The sequence below is a fragment of the Grus americana genome, chromosome 1 (genome assembly GCF_028858705.1).
Source record: "Grus americana isolate bGruAme1 chromosome 1, bGruAme1.mat, whole genome shotgun sequence".
Taxonomy (NCBI): Eukaryota; Metazoa; Chordata; class Aves; order Gruiformes; family Gruidae; genus Grus; species Grus americana.
Genome location: NC_072852.1, coordinates 22,720,453 through 22,743,293, shown reverse-complemented (window position 1 = coordinate 22,743,293; position 22,841 = coordinate 22,720,453). Strand labels below are relative to the sequence as shown.

Sequence of the window (22,841 nt, the reverse complement as noted above, 5' to 3'; positions counted from 1 at the left end):
TGGCTAACCCTGAGCCCATCAGCAATGTTTGTGGCACCTCTGTGATAGCGGGTTTAAGGAGGGGTGAAAAATGCTGTGCAGCAGCTGTGAGAAAGTAGTGAGAAAATGTGAGAGAAACAGCCCTGCAGACACCAAGGTCAGTGAGGAACGAGAGGGAGGCGGTGCTCCAGGCGCCGGACCAGAGATTCCCCTGCAGCCCGTGGAGAAGACCATGGTGGTGCAAGTTGCCCCCCCTGCAACCCATGGAGGACCACGTCAGAGCAGATATCCACACTGCAGCCCACAGAGGACCCCGTGCTGGAGCAGGCTCCTGGCAGGTTTTGCGGCAAGACCTGTGACCCCGTGGGGGACCCACGCTGGAGCAGTCTGCTCCTGAAGGACTGTACCCTGTGGAAAGGACACATGCTGAAACAGTTCATGAAGGACTGTCTCCCATGGGAGGGACCCCATGCTGGATCAGGGGAAGAGCGTGAATAGGAAAGAACAGCAGAGACAACACATAATGAGCTGACCACAGTCGCCTTTCCCCGTCCGTCTGCACAGCTCAGGATGGGGAGGTAGGAGAGTCAGGAGTGAAGTTGAGCCTGGGAGGAAGGGAGGAGTGGGGAGAAGGTGGTTTTAGTTTTGTTTTTTGTTTCTAACTGTCCTACTCTTTTTATTAATTGGCAATAAATTAAATTAATCTTCCCTAAGTGGAGTCTGTTTTTCCTGTGATGGTCATTGGTGAGTGATTTCCCTGTCCTTGTCTCAACCCACAAGTCATTCCATTGTATTTTCTCTGCAACCCCCCTGCCCCTGCCGAGGAGAGGGAATGAGAGAGCGGCTCGGTGGGCACCTCCTGGCCAGCCAAGGTCAGCCCGGCACAGGGGAAAAGAGCAGGAAGTTCTTGATATAAGCTGCTATTCCCAGGATTTTATAAAAATGAGGGCAGTTCTCATTCCAGTTACGAGGCAACGAGCAGGGATGCTGAGATGGTCTTAGTAAGTTGGTACCTCTGGTTTCTGTAACTGTGTTAGATCTTCTATAACGAGTGGTTCACCTGAGTTATTTTGTCTCTTCCCCCACGTTTTTGAAGAGCACAACTGTACTTACCTCAAAATTACCAGCAGGAAATAAGACATTATTCAGCTACTAGACTGATGTTTTGTCATTTCCTATTGCATGGCAAACATTTGACAACTGTCTTTACTGTATCTGTTCCATTAAATTTTGGATTCTTCTTGAACCGATTCATCCAGCCTCAATAATACACCTAGTTGGAAATATCTTTAAGAAATAGGAGTGGTCCAGTGCTTGAGGGACATTCCTACAGCACTGTCCATGCTAGGAAATGGGTTAAGCTGAAAGCAATATTGCTAGCATGCAGAGAAAAAAGAAAATGGGTCAGTAATTTCTTTCTTCTTTTACAGATATCAGTAAGTTAGCTGTTTAAGAAAGGATCTGCCAGGTGTTGCATTAAAATCTTGTACTTTTTAAGGTCTACTGTATCTGGATTAAAGACAGCCCATCTGTGTTTACTTAGATTGCTTTTTTGGCAGGGCAGGGGAACAAAGCACACACTTAGCTAGCGCTCAGTTGAGGCATTATGACAGAAAAATACTTGCAACACCTGGGAAGGAGGAATATGCCGCTCTATAGATCTTTGTTGTAAAACTCTTTCAACTCCCCAAGCTAAGCCTCTCATTTTTATAATGCATATTAATTTTTTTTGCACCTTTTAACTTTGATGGACTCTCTTTTGTGGGTTTTTTTGGTGTTAAAGATGTTACCTGCAATATGCATTTGTCCTTTGTGTAAAGTACATAAAGTATAAGCACTGGTCAAAGGCAAAAGGTTGTTCATCATTTTTGTTATGTTGCATACTTGTATTTTAACAACCTGTTTACATGTGACAGTTAAATGCACGTAAAATAAACTCTGCCTGAGTATTGTGAAGGGATAAGAGAGATTTTTGCTAAGCTCTCATATCAGTTCCTTGCAGGCTTAATCTACATTCTACCTGTAGACTGGTTCTGGATTGGTTGCATACTAAAATGCTGAATAGGCTTGATTTAAAATATGTATATAAATTGAGGTCAATAGAAAGTCCATACTGAGTTCAGGGAGATTTGTATCAAGCCCTCAGATCTTTGCTCTGTAAGTCTATGCAGTTCTTGTTTGTCAGTTACTTTCTGGTCTTGCCATTTTGCTGTCTTCTTTCTATAGATAATGAAATACTCATTCTTTCTTTGGTGAGCCTTGTAATTTATCAGAATTTAACTTCATCTGTGGTTGGAAAAAACAATGTGATTTGCCACCGCTTAAAAACAGTGATGTGCCTTTCCTTTGTCTGTTTCCTAGTCAGGCTTTAGTCTGGCATTAAATTTTATTTAAGTATGAGCTTGCAACTTGGAAGGGCTTTCATCATATTTTTGTTTGACAGAAAAGCTGTGTATTGCCAAGGACTACAGAAGGCAAGCTGAACAGAAATGTCTTTATGTAGGTGGAAAGGGACTGGAGCTTCCAGCACTTTCAGTCTTGGGTCCCTCTTCTGCAGGAGTGCCAGTTGGGCTTGTGTTCCCAGAGGTCGGGGGAGGTGGGTGGCAGTCCTGTTTCTTTATTCACTCAGTATTTGAGAATGGACAGATAGCCATGCAAACACCTGTTCAACCTTCTTTTGCCATACTCAGGGTAATACTACCTGCTGTAGTTCTCTCCTTTTGACATCCCTGTTTACTGGCCTTTGTCCGTGTTTATGTTGTTCTTTCCGCTTCTGTTTTCCCTTCCCCCTCTCACCCATTTCCTCTTCAGTTTTTCCTTCCTTGCCAAGTCACTCCTCATTTTCATTTTGCGTGCTGCCTAGAATACTTTCTCCTGAGTCTTTTCTAATTCCCTTTTGATTAGCTTTTTATTTTGTGCAGAGATTGCATATACAGACAAGAATGCTTAGAATTTAGACAACGGTTGGATAGCTTCCTAGCACAATCTGAAGCTTGCATTCAAGGATTTATGCATGTTACCAAAAATTCTCTTTAGGATAATGCACAGAGCTCCTGTGCTCCAAGGCACTTTGCTCACGTTAACTGGCTTCTTGAATCAAATACCGTTCAGGTGAAGTAGTAATAACATTGTGAAGGATATGTCTGCTCTGCGCTGGATGTTTTTGCCATGTTAAGTGTGAAAAATCTGCCAATAAATTGATAATTTAATGAGGAGAATCAGTAAGAACAGGATCCTGTTTTAGAAGGTTATTGAACTGAAATGGAAAATTTTCTGAAGACTGGCATAGTTCCAGTGCTGCTACCTGCCAGGAGATAATAAAATGCAGTTAAAAAAATACTGCTATTATTAAAGAAACACTGCAGTACAGCACCAGTATTTCATCTTACAGAAAGGCTGATGTGTACATTAGCACCAGGAATAAGTGCGATTTCATGTAATCTCAGTAGTGTTGTATTAAAAGGAGTGTTTAGAAAATAAAGGAGTTCTCCCCATAGTGGTAATATGATTTTGATGCTGTGAACACTCATAAAACCTTCAGTGGGGTGGAGAACCACCAGCAAAACCACACTTTTTCCCTCAAACAGGTGAGATAAACTAAAACTCCGAAGCGTGCAGTCCTTTTAATTCCTGTTTCTGTATGCCACATTCTTAGGTGCAGAAATTCCTGGATCTGTCAGTTATTTCCTTACTGTGTACAGTCATACCAGCAAAAATAGCCTATAGAATATTTTAAGCATCTGCTCTGGAAAATCAAGAGGCTTTAGTAAGAAGACATTGAAATTATTTAGAATGCAAGTAGTCATTGTGATATCCTTGATTGAGATGGCTATTGGCAGAAGTTGTCAGCTTTTTCTTCATTTGTTGAGAGTCTAACTGCTTATAGATACATTTCTTTAAAAAAGAAAAAAGGTATATATCCTATCTGGTCTGTGCATACAAATTACAAACTTCCTCTTTTTGCTTCTGCTTCCTCCCATCCTGATCCACTTCATGCACATCCATGACAGAAACGACGTTTGGTAGTTCTTCGTTTGCTGTAGCAGTTTTACAGCCTATGTTCTCGGGAACAGCTCTGCACCCTCAGCCCCTTGTGTCTGCCCCAGGAAATCCTCTGAAGCGCTTTGGCAATTCCTATGGGTGATGTTAAACCTCACTTCATCGGCAAGTAAGATGCAGCAGGAACTGGTGTACCACAAATGTCAAGTCCTGCATGGACTTGGGCACGGCAGTCAGCAGTGTGCCCGTGCGACCCTGGAGCCCTACCATGGTCTGGGCCGGATTGGTAAAGTTGTAGGCACAGGGTTAAGGGAAGTGATATTTTAGCCTCTTTTCAGAACCTATGAGACCACATCTGGATCGCCGTGTCAGCTGTGAGAGAGAAAAAGTAAATGTCAGAGATTTTATTTTTGTTCAGTCACTGCTTTAAAAACTCGGTGCCTTAAATCCAGATCTTGTGCTGCTTAGGCTGTATGGGTTTTGTTTAAGTTCAGAAACCTAAGTCTGAAATGCACATCGGATCTGTCTGTAGAAGTTTGCTTTGATCTGTAGCTTTGCTTTCTTTTCCCTGGTCCCCTCATCAGGTGGACTATGAGGATCCCTTTGCAGAGGGACCGTTGCATTTACAAGGTTAATTGCTCATCTTCATGGCTGCTGGGGAAGAAGGCAGTGGTTGCTGGGGCTATGGCTGTTTGGCACTTACCCTGCAAAGTTCAGTGCTTCTGTATGCTTCCACGAGATCACCCTGACTGTCCCTGACTGGTCTTTCCTGGCTCTGACAGCTGGTTCCCAGTAACTCTTTTCCCAGTTATTGTCCCATTCTTCAGGGTGGAACAAAATTAAGACTGTCCAGGTGAAGCTGGTAGGATTCACATCTCATCCATCTTCTCTTCTTTTTAAAAAAGCCTTTATTGTTCTTGTATTGCTTAGTGTCAGTAGTATGAGCTGCCATCAGTAGTGTGGTCTGTGGGGTTTTCAGATCAGTTCCCCACACCTGAAGTTAACAGTACCAGCACATACCAGGCTGCCCTTGGAAAGCATGTCCTGAGTTCAGGACAACTTTCTGCATTTCAGTCCTTGCAAAAGAGATGTCTATGTCCGAACTAGTTACTAGAGGCTCCCTTTACTGTCTGTGATGAAAATAGTCTCTTCTAGGGTGTCATTCAGCTGGTGAGTGGAACTGCGTACCTCAGTGGGGAGCATTGAGTGACAGTCACGGGTGCAGACATCTGTATTTGGCCAGATGTCTTTCCAAGAGAACTAGTCCTAGGTGTCCAGTTTGTTGGTTTCACTTTTGTGAGCCCTTAAATAGATCACTGGAAGGGTGATGCCAATGTTCAGGTAAAGGAGAATGTCTTGTAACATGACCTCTCCATGTTTCATTGAGGAGGTATTGAAGCATGTAGCAAGACTTCTCAGCTAAGATCTGGACTGGCCTTCATCCTGGTCTTAAATTATCTCTTAAAACTCAATGCTACTGGAGCATATGAATCCAAACTATGATGGCACACCAGAGACATCCATTGCAAGAGAGGATTTCTGATATATAAAATAGCAGGATTTATTTTGATACGTGTATATATCTATATATCTAGCAATGCCAAAAGTTAACTGGAAATGGGATTTTGTGTATGGGAAGAATCAGTAAAAAATGTATGATCTGTTGCAGTACAAATTGATTTACTGGTTTCTCACTGTTGGGGGAGGGGAAGGACAAAATGCTAATTTAATTATCTGAACATTAAAAACATAGCTAAAAAGATCTTCTGTGCAATAAATAAACATTTCTAATTTCAGATTACTTTAGCACCATGAAAAAGTACTTTCTCCCATGCCCCGGCAACTTCTTAAAGTCACGACCTCATTAACTAAAAAATACTTTCTCTTGTTACAGTATATTCACTCATCAGGCATAATTCACAGGGTAAGTGGAAACTATATAGAAGATGTTTATATTCTGATAATGGGAGTTGTGTTTGTGTATAAGCATGCTCATAAATATGCCTTTATAATGTCTCGGTTTGATGATACCTTTGGTTTCTTCATCAGTAGAAGGAAAAGGTGGTATGGCTACATCAGTGGAAGTTGGGCACTCAGGTTGCACTGAATACAGCTTAGATTTGGATTTCTTAAATTACTTTGTGAAGTTGAGTTGTAATTCCCCACGAGAGCAAATAGTGTCAAAATTGAGATGGATAAGAGGTTTTTTAAAAAATAAGATTACACTTTTAAAAACAATGTTTAAATGTTGTTTAAACATCATTTTAATGTTCAAATTTAGGGTGTGGGGGAATGAAAACATAGTGAAAAAATAGTCCAAAATTTTAAAGCCTTGAAAACCTTGATTTTTTCTGAAATTAAGCATCTGATTCTTTTTGAATCCCTGCTGTGTCTAAAGTCCACTTAAAATCGCTTTTGCACTGTGAAGGGGTTCTGAATGATGCCCTCGCGGTACCAAGCAGCATAACTTCCCCCAAAACCGCATAAGAACAGTAGAAACTGGCTGTTTGTAATAAAATATCAGGAGTGTCACAGAACGTGCATATTGTATAGTAGCTTTAAACTTTAAACTACGCAAACTGCAAAAATAATAGAATAAATTGATATTTTTCTCAACTGCTGTGATCACAGTCTAAATTTACATTTGCTTAGACTTTTTCTAAGCTCCCTCTTGATGACTCTTGAGCTACTTGGTTTCATTACAGTTCTTTGCACCAAATTGTTTCTCTCCAAGGCCACTCTGATCTTAAAACATCTCCATATGAAACAGGTGGATGCCTGTTCAAAAGTTCAGAGAGAAGATTCTTCTAAATGTCTTGTGCCAAAGTGTGTCAAACAAAGGTTTGAAAAAGCTGAAGGAACATTTATTTCTGACTTTTTCTTTCTCTTTATAGCTGTGAATGTCTAAGAGTTTACTGACTTACAAAATCTTCTTAGTCATTGCCAGTACTCTTCCCTTTGCTGCTAAACTTAGAAGTACAACTTTTGAAGATCATCAGAAGTCTCTACACTAGCTAAAGAGGCTTAAGGGATTTTTTTTTTTCATGTTGCAGTGTCCATTCAATTGACTTTTTGTTAGGAAATTGATTTTCCCACAGAAGAGAGCATAGGCTTTTATGTAAAATCTTGTTTGATTCCTTCAGTACTCCTTCTAAGTTAAGTTTGTCAGGATATGGAACCTTTTTAAAGTATATTTTAATATGCACTATGTACAGTCCAGAAACATCTATGTGAATCCTTAACTTCGTGGTGTTAGTATTAAATGCAATAAATTTATGTCCAAACACCACTCATAGTAAGATGAGCAAATTCCTTCACTGGCAAGTATTTTCCTGACTTCTAGGAGAAAAAAAATTGATTTTTCGGGGGGGAAAACATACTAGTAAAAACCCAAACATATTCAAGTTTGTGTCTTTGTTTCTGTTATTTGTTATATTTAATTTTCTAATTTAGATTTATGACATTTTTTTACCTGTTGCTGTTCTAAGTAGTTGTATGAAAACCATTAAACCAGAAAGAAAGAAAAGATAGAGTGCTTTATTGTGCTTGCTGTAAAATAAGTAAGTAACATCCATTTCAAATCTGATTACAGGATCTAAAGCCTGGAAACTTGGCAGTAAATGAAGACTGTGAATTGAAGGTAGGATATGTTTATTTGAAAAAACAGTCAAATGTAATAGAAACACACCACAGAAGACAACGGGTGCAACAGCTGTAGATGTGCTGGCTGGTTTCAGCCATGGGCCAGGCTTTCAGCCCACGGGCTTTGAGGAGTCATGGAGAAATAGGGGAACGCTGGAAATGAAGAGAAAGAGGGTCAGATGGGCAGTGGTAACAACCTTGAAAAACATTATAAGAGACTGCCCCTTATAAATATTTTCCCATTTGTCTGACTTCAGTCACCACAAGAATAATTAAATATTTAAGAAATAAAGCCCTGAAGAGTGAGAATCTATTCACCTCCTATTTGTATGTCCTTGACTGACATAAACGTGCATTTCATATGAATGGCAGAGGCGATGATCAATTTCTGAGATCATTCTGGAGCCAAGCACAAGAAATGTCTGTGCCTGAAGCTGGAAACATTGCCTGGGATGTCCCAGCTGAAAACATCCAGTCCAGACAGGACACTCCGGGAAGGTGGTACCCAGTTCTAACAGGGGAGAGATGGGGCTTGGCATCAAGATGCCGAGGAGGATTTCTGGTGAGGAAGTCAGCGCTGCAGGTTATTACATTCGTGGCATTGTTGGAGCTGTTGCTGACTTGGGTCCCTCCAGCTGGGTGAAGGGCAGGGTAAGAACTGAAACTGCTTCTGTGGGTTTGGCATTGACAGAGCAGTCCGTGCCACAGCGGTGCGCCCACACCAAGCACGTGTGCATGACAGTAATAGTCACCTTTTTCCTGTGCGATGTGTATGTTGCAATGAATAGTATGTTTTTATGCAGTCACTCAACTAAAAATACTTTTCAAGAAAAAAATCATGTCATGGTTACAGTCAGATAAGACCTGTAATGGAGAGCTGTTTTTATGATATGTTGCAGCTAATCACTTCAGAGAGGCGTGAGAGGAATCACACACTGCTCATCACGAGCAAGATCTTACTTCTTTGAAAGTGATTCCTTGTGCACTGTTACCACTAACAGTAGTATCAATTGCATGTAGACTAGAGTGTATTTCATAGCAGGAATATATCAGTTCTACTTCATTTTTGCTCTTAGTCGAAGTAGTGAGAAAAAAATTCATTAAAGGGAGACAATTCCTAATTCAGCTTCCTACAGTTCCGCTGTTAGCTGTTTCTGCCACTACACTGCAAGACAGGTTGATTTGATGGCATTTTTTATATTACCTGGTTGCTGCTTCTCTGGAGTGGGGCAAGTATTGGCATGTACCATGGCTCCCTTCATCCTACCCATCGGGGCTGCCCTCCAAAGATGGGCAGGAGGTTGGTGCACACCCACACCCCTTCCCACTATGGAAACTGGGATTAGTTGGCAGGCAGCCTTGGAGACCAGGGCTGTAGCACCCATTGTGGAAAGTTACCTGTCCTGAAGTGTAGGTGTTGCCACTTCCTTGGAAATGTTATCAGTAGAATCCATCTGAATAGTAATTCTTCTCCTGTATGTTTGTTGCCTCAAGCCACCTTCTGAATTGTTGAACTGAAATACTGAATCTGACCAGTTCTGATTGCAGTTTCTTATATGTATTGGAAATCTTCCAAAGCCTGCTAAAGCAGATAGTATTTCTACTTCAGAAATAATTTTACAATGTACCCTGACTTATTTGGCTGTGTAGAATGACTTTGTTATAAAAAAGCCAATTATTTATTACGAAGTAGAATTATGTAGTACCCAACACTGCTTATTTTAGGAATGTAGTTTATTCTCTTGAGTGTAGAGATAGTAGTCTCAGACTACTTCCAGTCCCCAATTAATTCTATTCTTGTATTTTAATTTTTTATTAGAATTGTTTTCATTATCTATCTTCTCTTAGCTCTATCAATCTGAAAGGCTAGTCAGGGTTTTTTAATTAATTACAAAATCAAGCCATGTCTTCTATCCTGTGCTTGAATCACGACTGGCCTATACATCCTCACAAAACAGTAGTAAATTTGAATGGGGGCCTTTGTGTCCTGATATGTAAGTACATTTAGATATTATGGCCAAGGTTTCCTCCCTAAAAGAGACATAAGACTTTATGGGAGTAGTTATGTTAGAATTCCAGCTTTCAATAAATGTAAAAAGTCTAGCTCCGCAAGCTGGGAGATACAGAAGAAGATCAAAGGTTGTGAAGCATACCCTCAATTAAATGAAATAAAAGTTGATGCAACACTGCAAAAATGTATTTTAGCATATAACGTACAAACTATATACTTGCATGTGGCTGTTGTAATACAATTTTTTTCTCTTTGGGGACTGACCTGAATGTTCAGCGTCCTGTCATTTCAGAATTTCCCTAACACAAATAGCCATTGTCTCCTCCTGGCATGTAGGTGGCCAAATGGTGAGTGGGTCCCAGGTGATGGGGAGAAAAAGAGAATCTGGAAAAAACAGGTTTAGGTGTTTCTTTTCCCCACTCCCCCAGCTGTGCAATTACATTTTGAGATGCAGCCCAGGTCTAAGACATTCTTCCATGATACAATCACTGTATCTCCTTATTTAACACAACTTATTTTTCTGATACCTTGGACACTTTTAAGCTTTTAGATAAACTGAGGCAAATAATTCCATATCACAACACATTTTTGTGAAATGACAAGGAGAAAATGTAGCAATAAGCTTTAGGTTTTGTTTCTTGACTCTCCAAGAGAAATTATACTCTCCCTGGTTGTACAATAAGCTCTGATACCATGTGCAGAAGAAAAGTGCAAATTTGCAATTAGGGAATACTGGTTGTCAAAAGGCAACTGGTCTGTAAACAGAAAGCAAACTATAATATCTTGAGAAGTGTGCATTAAAAATATCAAGGCAAGGATTTAACTGGGATCTCTCTTAGACTGAAGGAGTTGAGCTGACTTCCCCCGCGTGCGTTCGGGTGCGATGGGCAGGATGTGGCCCTGCTCAGAGAGCGCACTTTCAAAGTGAATTCAATGTGGGCACAGGACCATGCTGCCAGGGATAGTGCAAACTCTTTTCCCCCCATGTCTGTGTACTCAGCAGCTTCCCTTACATCAACTCTGGTGGCAAAGAGGCTATAGGCAAGTTGGAACAGTCCCTTGAATTGGTAATTAATTAATAAGGCTGCCTGAGGGGAAATCACTGCCCTTTCTGCAGTCTTGAAGTCACAAGTTATTTTTGTTACAGTTACTGAAGCAAGTTAGGAAAATTAAGTTTGCTGAACAGAAGGGGAGCTTATCCTTGAGGAGCTGAGGGGAATTTGCTCTCTCTTTCATAATTCCTTCATTATGAAAAGGATTTTCAAACTTGCTCTGAAAATTGCTTTGGAAGTTCCAGCTGAAAAGTTGAAGATTGGAGTATGAGAATAACAGTTTCATGTGAACATTGTTGTTGAAGTGGTACCATGTTAATATTAAGTACTAACAGGATACACTTGTTCCTGAGTTTAATGAATATTGAAATGAAAAGAAATCCTGAAGCTAATACATAAGGCACAAAAATTCTTGCTGTCATTTTCTGCTTTTACAAAAATATAAACCCAAATTATATTTTAGCTGTTTCCAACTCCAAGTGTCACAAGCCTTAGTATGGAAAAGGCCTAAAAAGCTTGGAAGCCGCATGTGGCTTTTGACCTGTTACATTAAACTTCCTTTTTCCTTCCCCCGCCCCGCCTCCGTATTGCTGGGAAAACATAATGGGTGCTGTATATGTAGAATAAATTTGAAAGCTGTCTATAAAAGTGTATTTTGCTATTGCAAATATTTTGAGTCCAGTAAATTGACAATAGCCAAAGAATTGGCTGTAATCAAGTGCATTTTGTTGGTAAGAATAAAAATCTCTCCCCTTGCATCCTATTCTTGTTTTTAAATTGGTAGGTAATCAGCAGTTATGGGGAAAACATGGAAATGATGTTTCAAGTATGGCAATAAAGATAAACCATAACATTTTATACTCTTTATCTATGAATGAAAATATAATTTTCCTTTCTGTTAGTGTCAGCAAATGATGAAACTATCCTGAAATACTTTAAAATGTTTGCCAGGGAATGATGAAACTATCCTGAAATATTTTAAAATGTTTAATTATAGAGAGCATTATAAAACCATCACTCTTGCTATAGTAATGCACAGGTGCTCCTAGTAAAAACTTCTGCCCTGTCAATATATATCTGGGGCCTGATACCCATGGAAACTAGTGACTGTTCATGCAAAGCTACATAGTCACGTATCTGTGGATGATGATGATTTATCTTGAATATACTTAACTTACCCAAGCCCCCTGCTTCTTGTTAGAAGCATGGACTGCCTGATTCAGACAAACTGACTGTCATTCCAGGAATGGAATTTTCTTGCTGTTGGTAGCACCTTTTGGCACCATCTTTTGATGCTCCATGCAGGTGTCCCTTATGAGGCAAATTTTGTAGAAGTTGACAAAAGGCCATAATGTTCATTTTTAATCTTGCTGCTGTACACATTGCTATATCTAGAGATAAATATCTGAGAGTCTTAGAAATAAACTGAATTGTGCATAATCCTTTAAAAATATTGCACTGAACTTGCATTCCTTACAGAGGGTTTTTCTGTAGTTGATGCAGTAGGTTGGAGAAAACTCAGTGAGACTAAATAATGGTAATTCCCTCCTCTTGTTGCAGATTTTCAATATGACCTAGAGGAAGCCTTCCCTTGTATGAGTTACTCATAAAATAGAAGTAATGATACCTCCTTGCTTCAGAATATTATTGGAACACACTCTTGAGTAATTCTCCCACCTGGGATATGACAGCAATGAATACCGTCTAAGATGGGTGCTGTTGTTTTAGCCCTAACATGATATGATAGTGATTCCATGGCCAGGGAATTTTTTGCATTGAATGTGACCAGTATCTTTTTAATTAATAATTGAAGAATATATTATTTTCTTTACTGCTTTTGCAGCTGTGTTGCTATAGGAGTATCTAACTTGGAAAAAAAATTATAAAACTCCTTGCTACTTCTGTCTTGATTTTTAAAATGAGAACAAGACACTTCAGTGAGAAAAAGATGCAAAAAGAAACCAATCTCTGCAGATTGCTCCAATTCTTTTATTTTCCACATTTGTAAAGTCTAGATAACTAGCTGTCTGATCAGGATGTTCTTTGTGCTTCCACTACAGATTCTGGATTTTGGATTGGCGAGGCATACGGACAGTGAGATGACTGGTTACGTGGTTACAAGGTGGTACAGAGCCCCAGAGGTCATACTTAACTGGATGCATTATACACAAACAGGTCAGCATCTCTGCAGAAAAGTCTTAACAGAGCTAAAGCATTCACTGAATCAGGCAATGTATAAGCAAGTCTTTGTTTCTGAAGTGAATGAAAAATTGGAGGTGGAAATGACAATATAATTATGGAAAACTTCCTTGTAGATAAATTGGAGGTAGTCGTTTGGTGGTTGTTAGTTTGGGGGCTTTTTTGTATATTTTCTGAGAGTAACAGAACGTGCCAAGGTGGTTGGAAAAAAAGTGATATAAATGTATACAGATGTGACAGTCTGGTCTGTGTTTTTGTGTTCTGCACTGACCGTCATCTTTCTGCAAAGATGTGCTGATTGTAATGTGAACAGACGGGAAAGTGGCAGAAGGAGGGAATTCAAGTAACTCTGGGATAACTATGGAAGTTTTTGAAAGCATTGAAAATTTACTTCCCACATGCTTCTGCCTGTTACTGAGAAACTGATTGTGTGTATTACTAGATTATCTCTAGTTTGCTAATTAGAAAAGCTGGTAGTTTTACCTATACTGTTCATCATGCTTGGCAAGGCACTCATTTATTTTCTAACAGGCTATAAAAGTAAATTTTACACTTCTTTAAAATATGTTTTAAATTAAACTTTATATATATTTAAGTGGACAAATATTCAGCAATTTAATGTGACTATTCATCTTTTTTTCAGTTGACATCTGGTCTGTGGGCTGTATAATGGCTGAGATGATAACAGGGAGGCCTCTGTTCAAAGGAAATGATCGTATCCTTCAGTGAATTTATGACACTAATGTAAGAAAATGATGCAATGTTCTTAGGTGATACCGTAGGTCTGTTCAAAAACTGATGAGCATAAATTGAAATGAATAGTCAAATGGCTTGCACCTTTCTCATTAATTGATTATTTGATACCTGTACCACTTTTGCACATCTGCCATTTAAAACCTGTATTACTGAACTTTTTCAATAAAGAGAGGTGATCTTTGAATCACATCTCAAATCATCAAGTTAAAGGTTCTGTGATGATAAAAAGGGCATATTTTGATTTTATTTTTTTTAATAATAGACTCCACAATTCCAGAACATGCACAGAAGATTCTGCTGTAGTATACGGACTTACGCACACGTGCATGTCCATTTCATGCTTTTTGAGACTTTTACTAAAAAATGTTATGTAAGTACCATCTAGTAAAATGTTTTAGATTTACAGAAAACATCTAGTCCTATCATTTCGTTTCTGAGGAATTAAGAAAATAGTTACAATTAAGCCATAATTCAGCCTCAAGTGATACTTCATTGGCAGTAGTAGTTGTGATAGTTAATAGATGACAGTGTTGACAGACTACAGTAAGAATTTTTTACTTTTTTTTTTTTTCTGTTTGACAGCTCAGCCTAATCATTTTGCACTGCTTTTCCCCTTGTGGAGTTCCAGTCAATAAATTGCTTATCTGCAAGTACTTGTTCACAGAATCACAATTGTTTAATTTTAGCTATATTTGTGTTAAAGTACTTACATGTAAGGACTTCATAGCATGGATCATATTATTCTCGTTTTGTGAGGAAAAACATAAAAAAGGGAGATTGCATTCACCGAAAAATGACAGGACTATGGAAAAGGAGAATACATCAAATTATTTCAGCTGTACAGATTTTAAGTGCACATTAGTTCTTCAGAAGAAAATACTAGAAGGCCTGCCAAAGAACAGCTGTTGACTAACACACAGCATTTCTCAACTAATGCAAACCTTGAGCATTCTGGTACATAAATAAGAAAATGAATGAGTCATAATTTTTAAGTTGCACTGCAAATGTAAGAGTGGAAAAGCTAATATTTTAGTCATACTGGGTTTTGGAGATTTCAGAACTATTGGCTGAAGTTCTACGTCCTGTGTTATGAAGGAAATTACCCCAGCATAATAGTCCTTGCTGGCCTTTGAGCATATGAATCAGTATTACCTATCATCAGGGAAATGCAGCCGTGCTTTCAGCTGTGGGTAGGTGGATAAGAAAACAGCTAACTTAAGAGATTTTTGGTTTAGTATTATGAATAGGTTATCCTGCAAACTTGGTATGGGATTTTATTTATTTATTTATTTCATTAGCATTACCCACTTTTTCTGCAGAGGTTGGTGGAATCTTCCTGTGCCCTGAGCTCTGATCTAGCTTCTAGCTTCTCATCTGCTGCTCTTACCAGAGTAGCAAATGAGTCATAAAGCTGTTCTCTGCAGCATTAGCCTCCTGTAAATATGGTGTTTCTTCTTTGAAACAGCTAATGTTGTTGCTGATTAATCTGTGCTGGTTTAGGACACAGAAGATTAGGGAGTGTTCTGATGGCCCACCCCAGTGTCTCCAGCATCTCAGCATCTGGAATCCAGCTAAGCATGTGGGAAATGAGGAGGAGAGGGATTAATTTTTTTCCTCTTGAAGTTTCTCAGTGTGGAGAAGAACTAACACAGACTGATTTCCTCTGATTTTTGCTCTGTTTATCATACCACCTGACATTCCCTGTGACTCTTCCTACGTCACCTAAGTATTGGATAGACCAGGGTGATGCATGCAATGCATGTGTTGATTGTTCAGATACTCCAATACTTTTGGACTGATTATGACCAAAAATATAGAAGAGGCCTGATGATATTAGAGGAATTTGCAGATGATTCAATTATGCGTTCCCAAGTTATAGGATATTTTATTTCAGGTGCTTTCAGTGTCTTTCCCTTTTGCAAGAAAAATGGAGAACTTTTATCTCATCTTTTGAAAATCTTCAGTCATTGCATTGTGATTTTTTTGCTTTATTGTCCAATAGCAAAGAAACCCACAATTTTTGCAGGGTGCTTAGTTTTCTTGTGGTGAAAGATTTTGCTCCTTATTTCTGGTATTCAGATCTGGACCAACTCACAGAAATAATGAAAATAACAGGCACACCAGCTCAAGATTTTGTTCAAAAACTGCACAGTCAAGACGTGAGTATTCTGCTTTGTCAGTTGGCTTTACATGTCTTAATTTTACTTAAGCCGTGCTCAGTTCTTAGACTGGCTGAGATAATATATATTGGCTACTGAAATGACCCCTGATCGTGCATCTCTGCCTTGAAGTGCTTTGCACACCCAGAATAGCTACTGGAGAGTAAGAGGGGGACAGAAAATGATCAGAACACTTGAAAAATCTATATATTCAAATACTTCAAAGTATCCATTGTGTACCATATAAACAGTTGAGCTGATGCATTACTACTTTTATTGGATATGTACTGAAAGCATGAACCTATTCAGAAAACCCAGTTGTTTGTAGTTGTCTGACTTTGTCTTTCCTGTTCTTGTGTGGATGTCCTTCTAGAATCCTTATGCCCCTACTATAAAGAACCTAAAATTATTCATTAGACTAACTATACAGTCTAAATACTAATGAATTACTATATAAGGTTCAAAAATTAATTACGATATAAGGTTTACATTCCTGTAAACTCACTATGACATTCTTTCAAGTGATGCATGCATATTTATTCTAATTAATTTATTAAATACAGAGCACTAATAATTAAAGCTTTACATTATAGTTTCTTAATCACAATTTTAAGGCTTGATTTAAAAAACAAAGTTACCTATTAAGCAGATATAGTTAATGTTGTCACATTACAAAGGTGGCAAAGGTCTAATTTAATATCCATGTTTCTTTTAAGGCAAAAAACTATATCAAAAGCCTCCCAAAAGTCCAGAAAAAAGATTTTGCATCCATCTTGAAGTATGCGAATCCTTTGGGTAAGATAGTTTGTGTGGATGTGTACGATTTGTCTTGTTCTTTTGTTTACATTGGAGGCAGCAGCAGTATCAGTCATGCGACAGGTTATGTGACGGTTCTCATGCTTTTCTATCTCTTGCTTTCCATAATTCATAACTTTGGTTGTAGTGGCTAAATTTTGCCAAGTTTAGACCCTGCCAGGAATCAGATATTTCTTAGAAGTGTCAAAAAAGAAGTTATTTTGTGTTTTAGGCTTCGATCCAGCATCTGCTTAATGGTTTTACTAGAGCAGCTTTCTCAAGACCCCATGGAGATTAAATATATGCAATAAATTTTTCTCTGTATTGTATTTGAAATACAATTCTGAAAGCTCAATCTGATCTACAGTAGAAATGCAAGCAAATAGAAAGCTGACATTTTAGTCATGGAATTAATACATCCTGAGAAACATCTGTGCATTCCTGAGAAGCACTGGTTTGGATTTGATAGCCAGAAGAACATACCAAGTGTGCATAACTGTGACATGACCCGAGGCAGCCAGAGCTCTGAGATGGCTCTACCCAAACCTTATCCGTTCCCCAATGACTGAAACACTCACAAAGCCAGTTTTATTAGGATATAAATTAAGATAATTGAATCTGCTCAATTTAAGAAGTTAAAGTTATATGTTCAAATATAGTAGAAATAAACATGATTAATAAGCAGCTCTTACCCTGACTGCATGGTTAGCTCACTGACCACCTCAGCTACAACAAACTACACATTTCCATTTAGTTTTTAGGACGTTTCTAACTATCACCTCTGTGGCAATCTGGCTGCTCCTTATGTAGAGAACAATTGCTCATGGTCTGGGAGACAAGGTTGGAGAGAATCCACAACGTGGCAAGCAGGAGTTGCAGTATCCCATCCCACATTGCTGCCTTTTCTTCGTTTCAGCTGCTCCACCCAACCCAGGAACATTCTTTCATATAGAAAAACAGAGAATAAACAAATCATTCATCATACCTTTTTACACTAGCCCATTTTGACAGTCTAACAGTGAACCTGATCCAAAATCCACTGGAGAGGAATGTAAAAGATTTTCACGGATTGTTTTGGCTGAGGTCAAAAACACAGAGCAGATGCGTTTGCGCTGAGATTCTGAGCGTGGACAACTGACTTGTCTTAGTATACTTCAAAGTGTACTTGGGCTTGGATTTGGTCACATACAGAGCAATTATCATTAGCTCTACACCCACCTGTTCATACTGCTGCTGTCAGGTTGTGGTGTACCTTAGAACCACAATACGGTGGCAGTGATGGCAACACCTGGGAAAGCCCCAGGCGCTGTGGTCCTGGAGCCAGAAGCTGAGAAGTGATTAGCTGAGGTGATGTGGTTGTATTGCGTACAGAAGCAAGGGAGCACCTCTGCATTGCATTGGGCTTTGTACACGTCCCAGCTTGCTCACAATGCTATTTTGTCATGCAGATGGGCCCCACTGGCTATAGAATGAACACCCAATGATTCTGCTTTGTAATTATGTGTATTTATTTGAAATATCTCCAGGGCAACATTACTGTGTACAAGCTGGAATCAGTGGTGTGACTTGAATACACTGTTTGTTTTCTGTGCAATAGCTGTAAACCTTTTGGAGAAGATGCTGGTGCTGGATGCAGAGAAGAGAGTCACAGCAGCTGAGGCTTTGATGCATCCTTACTTTGAACCTGTTCACGATCCTGAGGAAGAAATTGAAGCTGAGAAATATGACGACACATTTGATAACATGGATCTTCCGCTAGATGAGTGGAAGCGTGAGTTTAGTTTTGTGACATTTTCAAAAATAACCAGATAGAAAGGCCATCCAGAAATAGGAGTATTCCCCTCTACAAATTACTTTCTCTGCTTTGGATGGAACGGAGTAAATAGCATTAAGATAGAGAAATGCTATTGATAAGCCAGTGTTCCTCTTATCAAGTCCTCCTGGAACAATCCCCAAAGGTTTCTTCTCTCCCTCCTAACAACCTTCTCCTTCTTCTCCTGTCTGTCCTCCCTTCTTTTGCAACATAGGAAAGAAACTATTTCTGTAACATGTTCTTCCAGTGGACAGGACAGGTGAACAGATTTCTCAACTGTTGGCTCTACAGGACTGCAACAGTTGCTGGCCTTAATTTTAAGATCTATGTCAGCAGAGATTTAAGTCTGAATCTAGTTTTCATCTAGTGTCAGAGGTTTGTATTTTGGCTTTTAAGGAGGACTTTTAAAGCTGATTTGCTCAGTAGCTCTTTCTGATGATATTGTCCATTATACTATAAAGTCAATGCTCACATCCCTTTGAAAGCACCTATAACATTTCAATATTGGGCTGCTTCAAATCTGAAATGGTGAAGAAATGATCCTTGATTCCCTTACGTTTTGTACTCTTTCTCTCTTTTTTGCCTGAAGAGGTCTCTCTCTTCCTGACCTAGATCAGAGCCTAACCATGCTGAGGGTTGCACCTTGCTCGTGTCCATGCAGCTCCTTTTCTGATTAGACCAGCAACCCTCTGTTTATTCTTTTGTTTTCCAGGCATTACATACAAAGAGATACTGAACTTCAAGCCACCGCAGACATCAGAGTCAAAGGAGACAGCGGTGTAATTGCATGACTTGGTCTTTTCAAAACTCGGAAGAAAACAGGAAAGTTGTAAATGTTTGTGACGTTTCAGGTGTATAAAACTTTTATAAATAAACTGGATGTAATCTGTTTCATCTGCACTGTAAGAAAGAGCAATGTCTTTTACTCTGCATGTGGAAGTTGGTGCCTTTGGGAGTAGCATTTCAGAACTATCCAGAAACATATTCCTGCCTACAACTTCTTCCTTCTGCATGAAAAGATTCAGACTGTGATAACGTGGTGCCATCCTCAAAAGAGCAGGTAGGACTAATTCTTCAGCTCAGAGATCAGAAGAGTACAAGTTACCACCCCAAGCACACTGAGTATGTCAGAGATGTGCCATGGCTGCTCTCCAAGGCCACTGAACTATCTTGAATTCAAGAAGTACTCATGTGACTTCCTCTGGGATATTTCCTTTGGTAAGATGCCCGGGGAGGCTAATCAGCTTCTGCTACCTCAGCTAGTGCAGCAGGTAATGGAGACACAGCCCAAATGAATGTCTATGTCCCCTGTCCTACGTGAGTGGAGGAGAACCTGAGCTCCAGCCAGTTCTGACAGATCTGGGCAAGAGGCAAGCAGCAAGAAGTGTCGATGTCCTAGATTTTTTCCAAAGTAACCAGCATAGCAAGACAAGATTTCACAAACACACTAGGTGACCAGTCACTGGATAAACAATCACTGTCAAGAGGTACAATATTTTCCTCTAAATATGGTGCAGACTCTTTGTGTAATAGCCTAGGGATCAGGGTTTTCTGGGGAGACATTCTTAAAACTTTCTAAAATTTTGTAAGCTCTCTAGCATCTTAGTATTGAAATGATCATTGAGAAAGTACATCTTCTCAGAGGACATGCTGATTTTAGAAAAAAAGCTGCACGCGGGCCACATTACAGAAGATGAAATGAGGATAAAAATGCTACACTGCAGCTGTTCATTGGCAATACCTGCAGCAAGCTGTTTTGTTCACAGTGTACAGAGGTGTTGCCAGGTGCAGAATAACAACCATTCCTTTTTTTAGCCTATTGAACTCATCTTATGTGGAAAAACCCTGAGACCTTATATTGAGAGGTGCCTTACCAGGACTCAGCTTACTGATGGGATAGATTGGTTAGACACTTCATGAGTTCATCTTACTGTCCTCTTACTGTATTGTCCTTAGTGCTTAGTTTGTAATAATCTCTCAGAGGTAGGAAAAAGAAATTGGCAACCCTTTGGTGAAGAATTTCTTTGTGAGAATTGCTTGTCCTTGTTAAAGGTAGTGTCTTTACAATTGACTATTTGGATGTGGATTATTCCCAATGCCATATGCTATTGTGTTTTGCTGCTAAATGAAACAGTTGTGAAGGAAGACATTTGCTCTTAGCAGGTAATAATGGGAAAAGAAGAAATTACTTGGGGTATTTTTGCTTTAATAACCGTTTTAAACCAGAAGTTTAGTCAAGGCACAGTTGTTGTTTCCTTCAATGAATGTTTAAGTTAAAGACCTGTGATTATTAGCATTTGTTTAAAAATTGTTTTGATGAGCATTGATTAGTTGAGGGGGGCACCTAGAGAGACTAAATAGTAACAGAAACCTTGAATTATTGATGTATTTGACAAGTTGTTAAAAACTACAGTTTCAGGAAGGCATAAAAAAAGATAATTCGAAACAAAACATTTTTCTACACTACGGCTCACCAAGGAAGGCACAGAGTTATACCCCATTTTGCACTATTGGCTTTCTGCTTGGACTACACTTTTACGTTAAATAGGAACTTTATTTTTTACAGAATAGATGTTTTTTTCTTAGGATCATGCTCTGTGGTCCTCCTAAAAGTCATGGGAGAAAAGTGCCTATTGGATTTAGTGAGCCTGATAGAGCCAGTCAATGGGAAATGGAAAATGTCAAAAACTTTTTTGAAAATGCTCCCTGTATATTTTAAGTTGAATTTCAACATCCTAAATTCTAGCAAAGATCTGAAGTTTTGAGATAATGCAGATGGCTCAAATGTTAGTCAGACTTTGAGGGAGGGGGTTTTTTTCTTCATTGAAAAACTGCTTTGCATTTTCTTCATGACTGCCAACGTTTCAATGGGCATTTTCATTTCCCCCCACCTTTAGCTTTAGTGAAGTCAAGCCCTAAAACTCTCCACTGGCTGATCTGAACTTTTCCTTCTCTTAATCTTAGTCTAGTATTGGAGAAGCAGCTAGCCCACATGAGAAAGCCATAGGAAGATAATGTTAGTTTTTCTAGATACTGGAGGAATACAGAACTCTTACCGTAACCGAAGACCTTGATGCATGTGCCAGCAAAGACAGAAGTACTGCTGTGCTGTCTAGTCAGCAAACAGTCTATATAAGGTAAAATAACAAAATGTGGAAAGTTTGTCACGTCTTGGCAAGATGTTTCTGCAAAGAGATTGAAATCTGCAGAAATGGCTTCAAACAGCAATAGAGATTATTAGTATAAATAGCTCATTAAAAGAAATGCAAGGTGAAAGCAGAAATATTTTGCATGGGAGGCAGCTGCTGCTTCAAAGGGAGAGACAACATTTCCTACATTTTTATTTGCTATTTCTACTGGTGCTAAGCAACTCAGGAATAAGAACCCAATTTCTGTTTGCCTTAAAGAGAAATGTAAATACCTTCTGCATGTACTTGAAAATGTATTGTGACAAATAAAGGTTGGGGGTTTGTTTTTTACACAATAATGGTTGTGTTTTTCCCATATGTATTCCCAAATGTATAATCATTCCTGAAAATAGTATTTTTGGTATAAGGGAACTATATGAAACCTAATAGTGTAGGTACATTTCATGTGACGTGAGCTGCTGATGTAGTTTATTTTGGAAGTCCGTCAGACCACAGATGCTAACCTTTTTCCAATTTTCCAAACTTCAAGTCAGCCACAGAGCTGATCTGATCGTACTACCTCCACCTCATTATTTCTTACAGCATCTTGGATGTTACTAGACAACTCTGCTTTGTTCCAAAGGACAGGATTTCAGTCCTTAAACAGTTGTGTTCCTCAGCCTGATTTTAAAACCCAAAGTCAGATTGACTGTCATCAAGCATATATATCTTTGAGTTGGATGGGGAAGTTTGAGTTAACAGAGTTCTAGGAGGATATATGGGACCTTTGCCCTGAAAACCCATGTGCCCCTGACTGTTTCAGAGCCAGGTTGTCCCCTTAAGTATTAGTCTTCATTGCATTGAAGACTCATCATTCATGATGAATTTTGATAATGTGCTGTTGTGGGTCAGATGTGGCTCACAATTTCACTTCTTGATTATTTCCTGGGGTTTTTGCAGGATAACGCTGACGTCAGTGCTAATACGTGTCCTGCAAAATGTGTTCAGAAGATCCACTTTGTTATTAATTCAGAACTACCAGGCACATGAGCTGGGTGGGCTTCTTTGAGCTTCCTACTTTCTGATCTGCTGTTCAAATACGAATATCAGATGTTTCTGGTCTGCTTCAGCTAAGGTCAGAGAATGAAGCTGCTGTTAGATGCTATCATTCACTGGATCTTGGTATGAAATATTCCTGTAGGGCTTTAGATGGTCCCTGCAGGTACCAGGGAAAGAATAGGCGCTCATAACACCTGCTGATTAATTCTCCATCTCCTCAATACACTGGTTGTGTAAGTCAAATAATAC

General features: G+C 39.2%; 1 protein-coding gene across 2 annotated transcripts in view; it reads left to right on the top strand.

Annotated features, from left to right (window-relative positions):
- The window catches only part of LOC129212720 (mitogen-activated protein kinase 12-like), a 41,635-nt gene extending 19,746 nt beyond the window's left edge, over positions 1 to 21,889 (top strand). For both annotated transcript variants that reach the window (XM_054841712.1, XM_054841704.1), the window contains exons 5-12: positions 5,873 to 5,902; positions 7,571 to 7,618; positions 12,744 to 12,858; positions 13,526 to 13,597; positions 15,718 to 15,797; positions 16,514 to 16,592; positions 18,190 to 18,363; positions 19,118 to 21,889. In XM_054841712.1, coding sequence (XP_054697687.1) covers positions 5,873 to 5,902; positions 7,571 to 7,618; positions 12,744 to 12,858; positions 13,526 to 13,597; positions 15,718 to 15,797; positions 16,514 to 16,592; positions 18,190 to 18,363; positions 19,118 to 19,188 — 669 coding nt within the window. In that variant the 3' untranslated portion in view covers positions 19,189 to 21,889. The remainder of the gene's footprint in view (positions 1 to 5,872; positions 5,903 to 7,570; positions 7,619 to 12,743; positions 12,859 to 13,525; positions 13,598 to 15,717; positions 15,798 to 16,513; positions 16,593 to 18,189; positions 18,364 to 19,117) is intronic.
- The last annotated feature ends 952 nt before the right edge of the window (positions 21,890 to 22,841 follow it).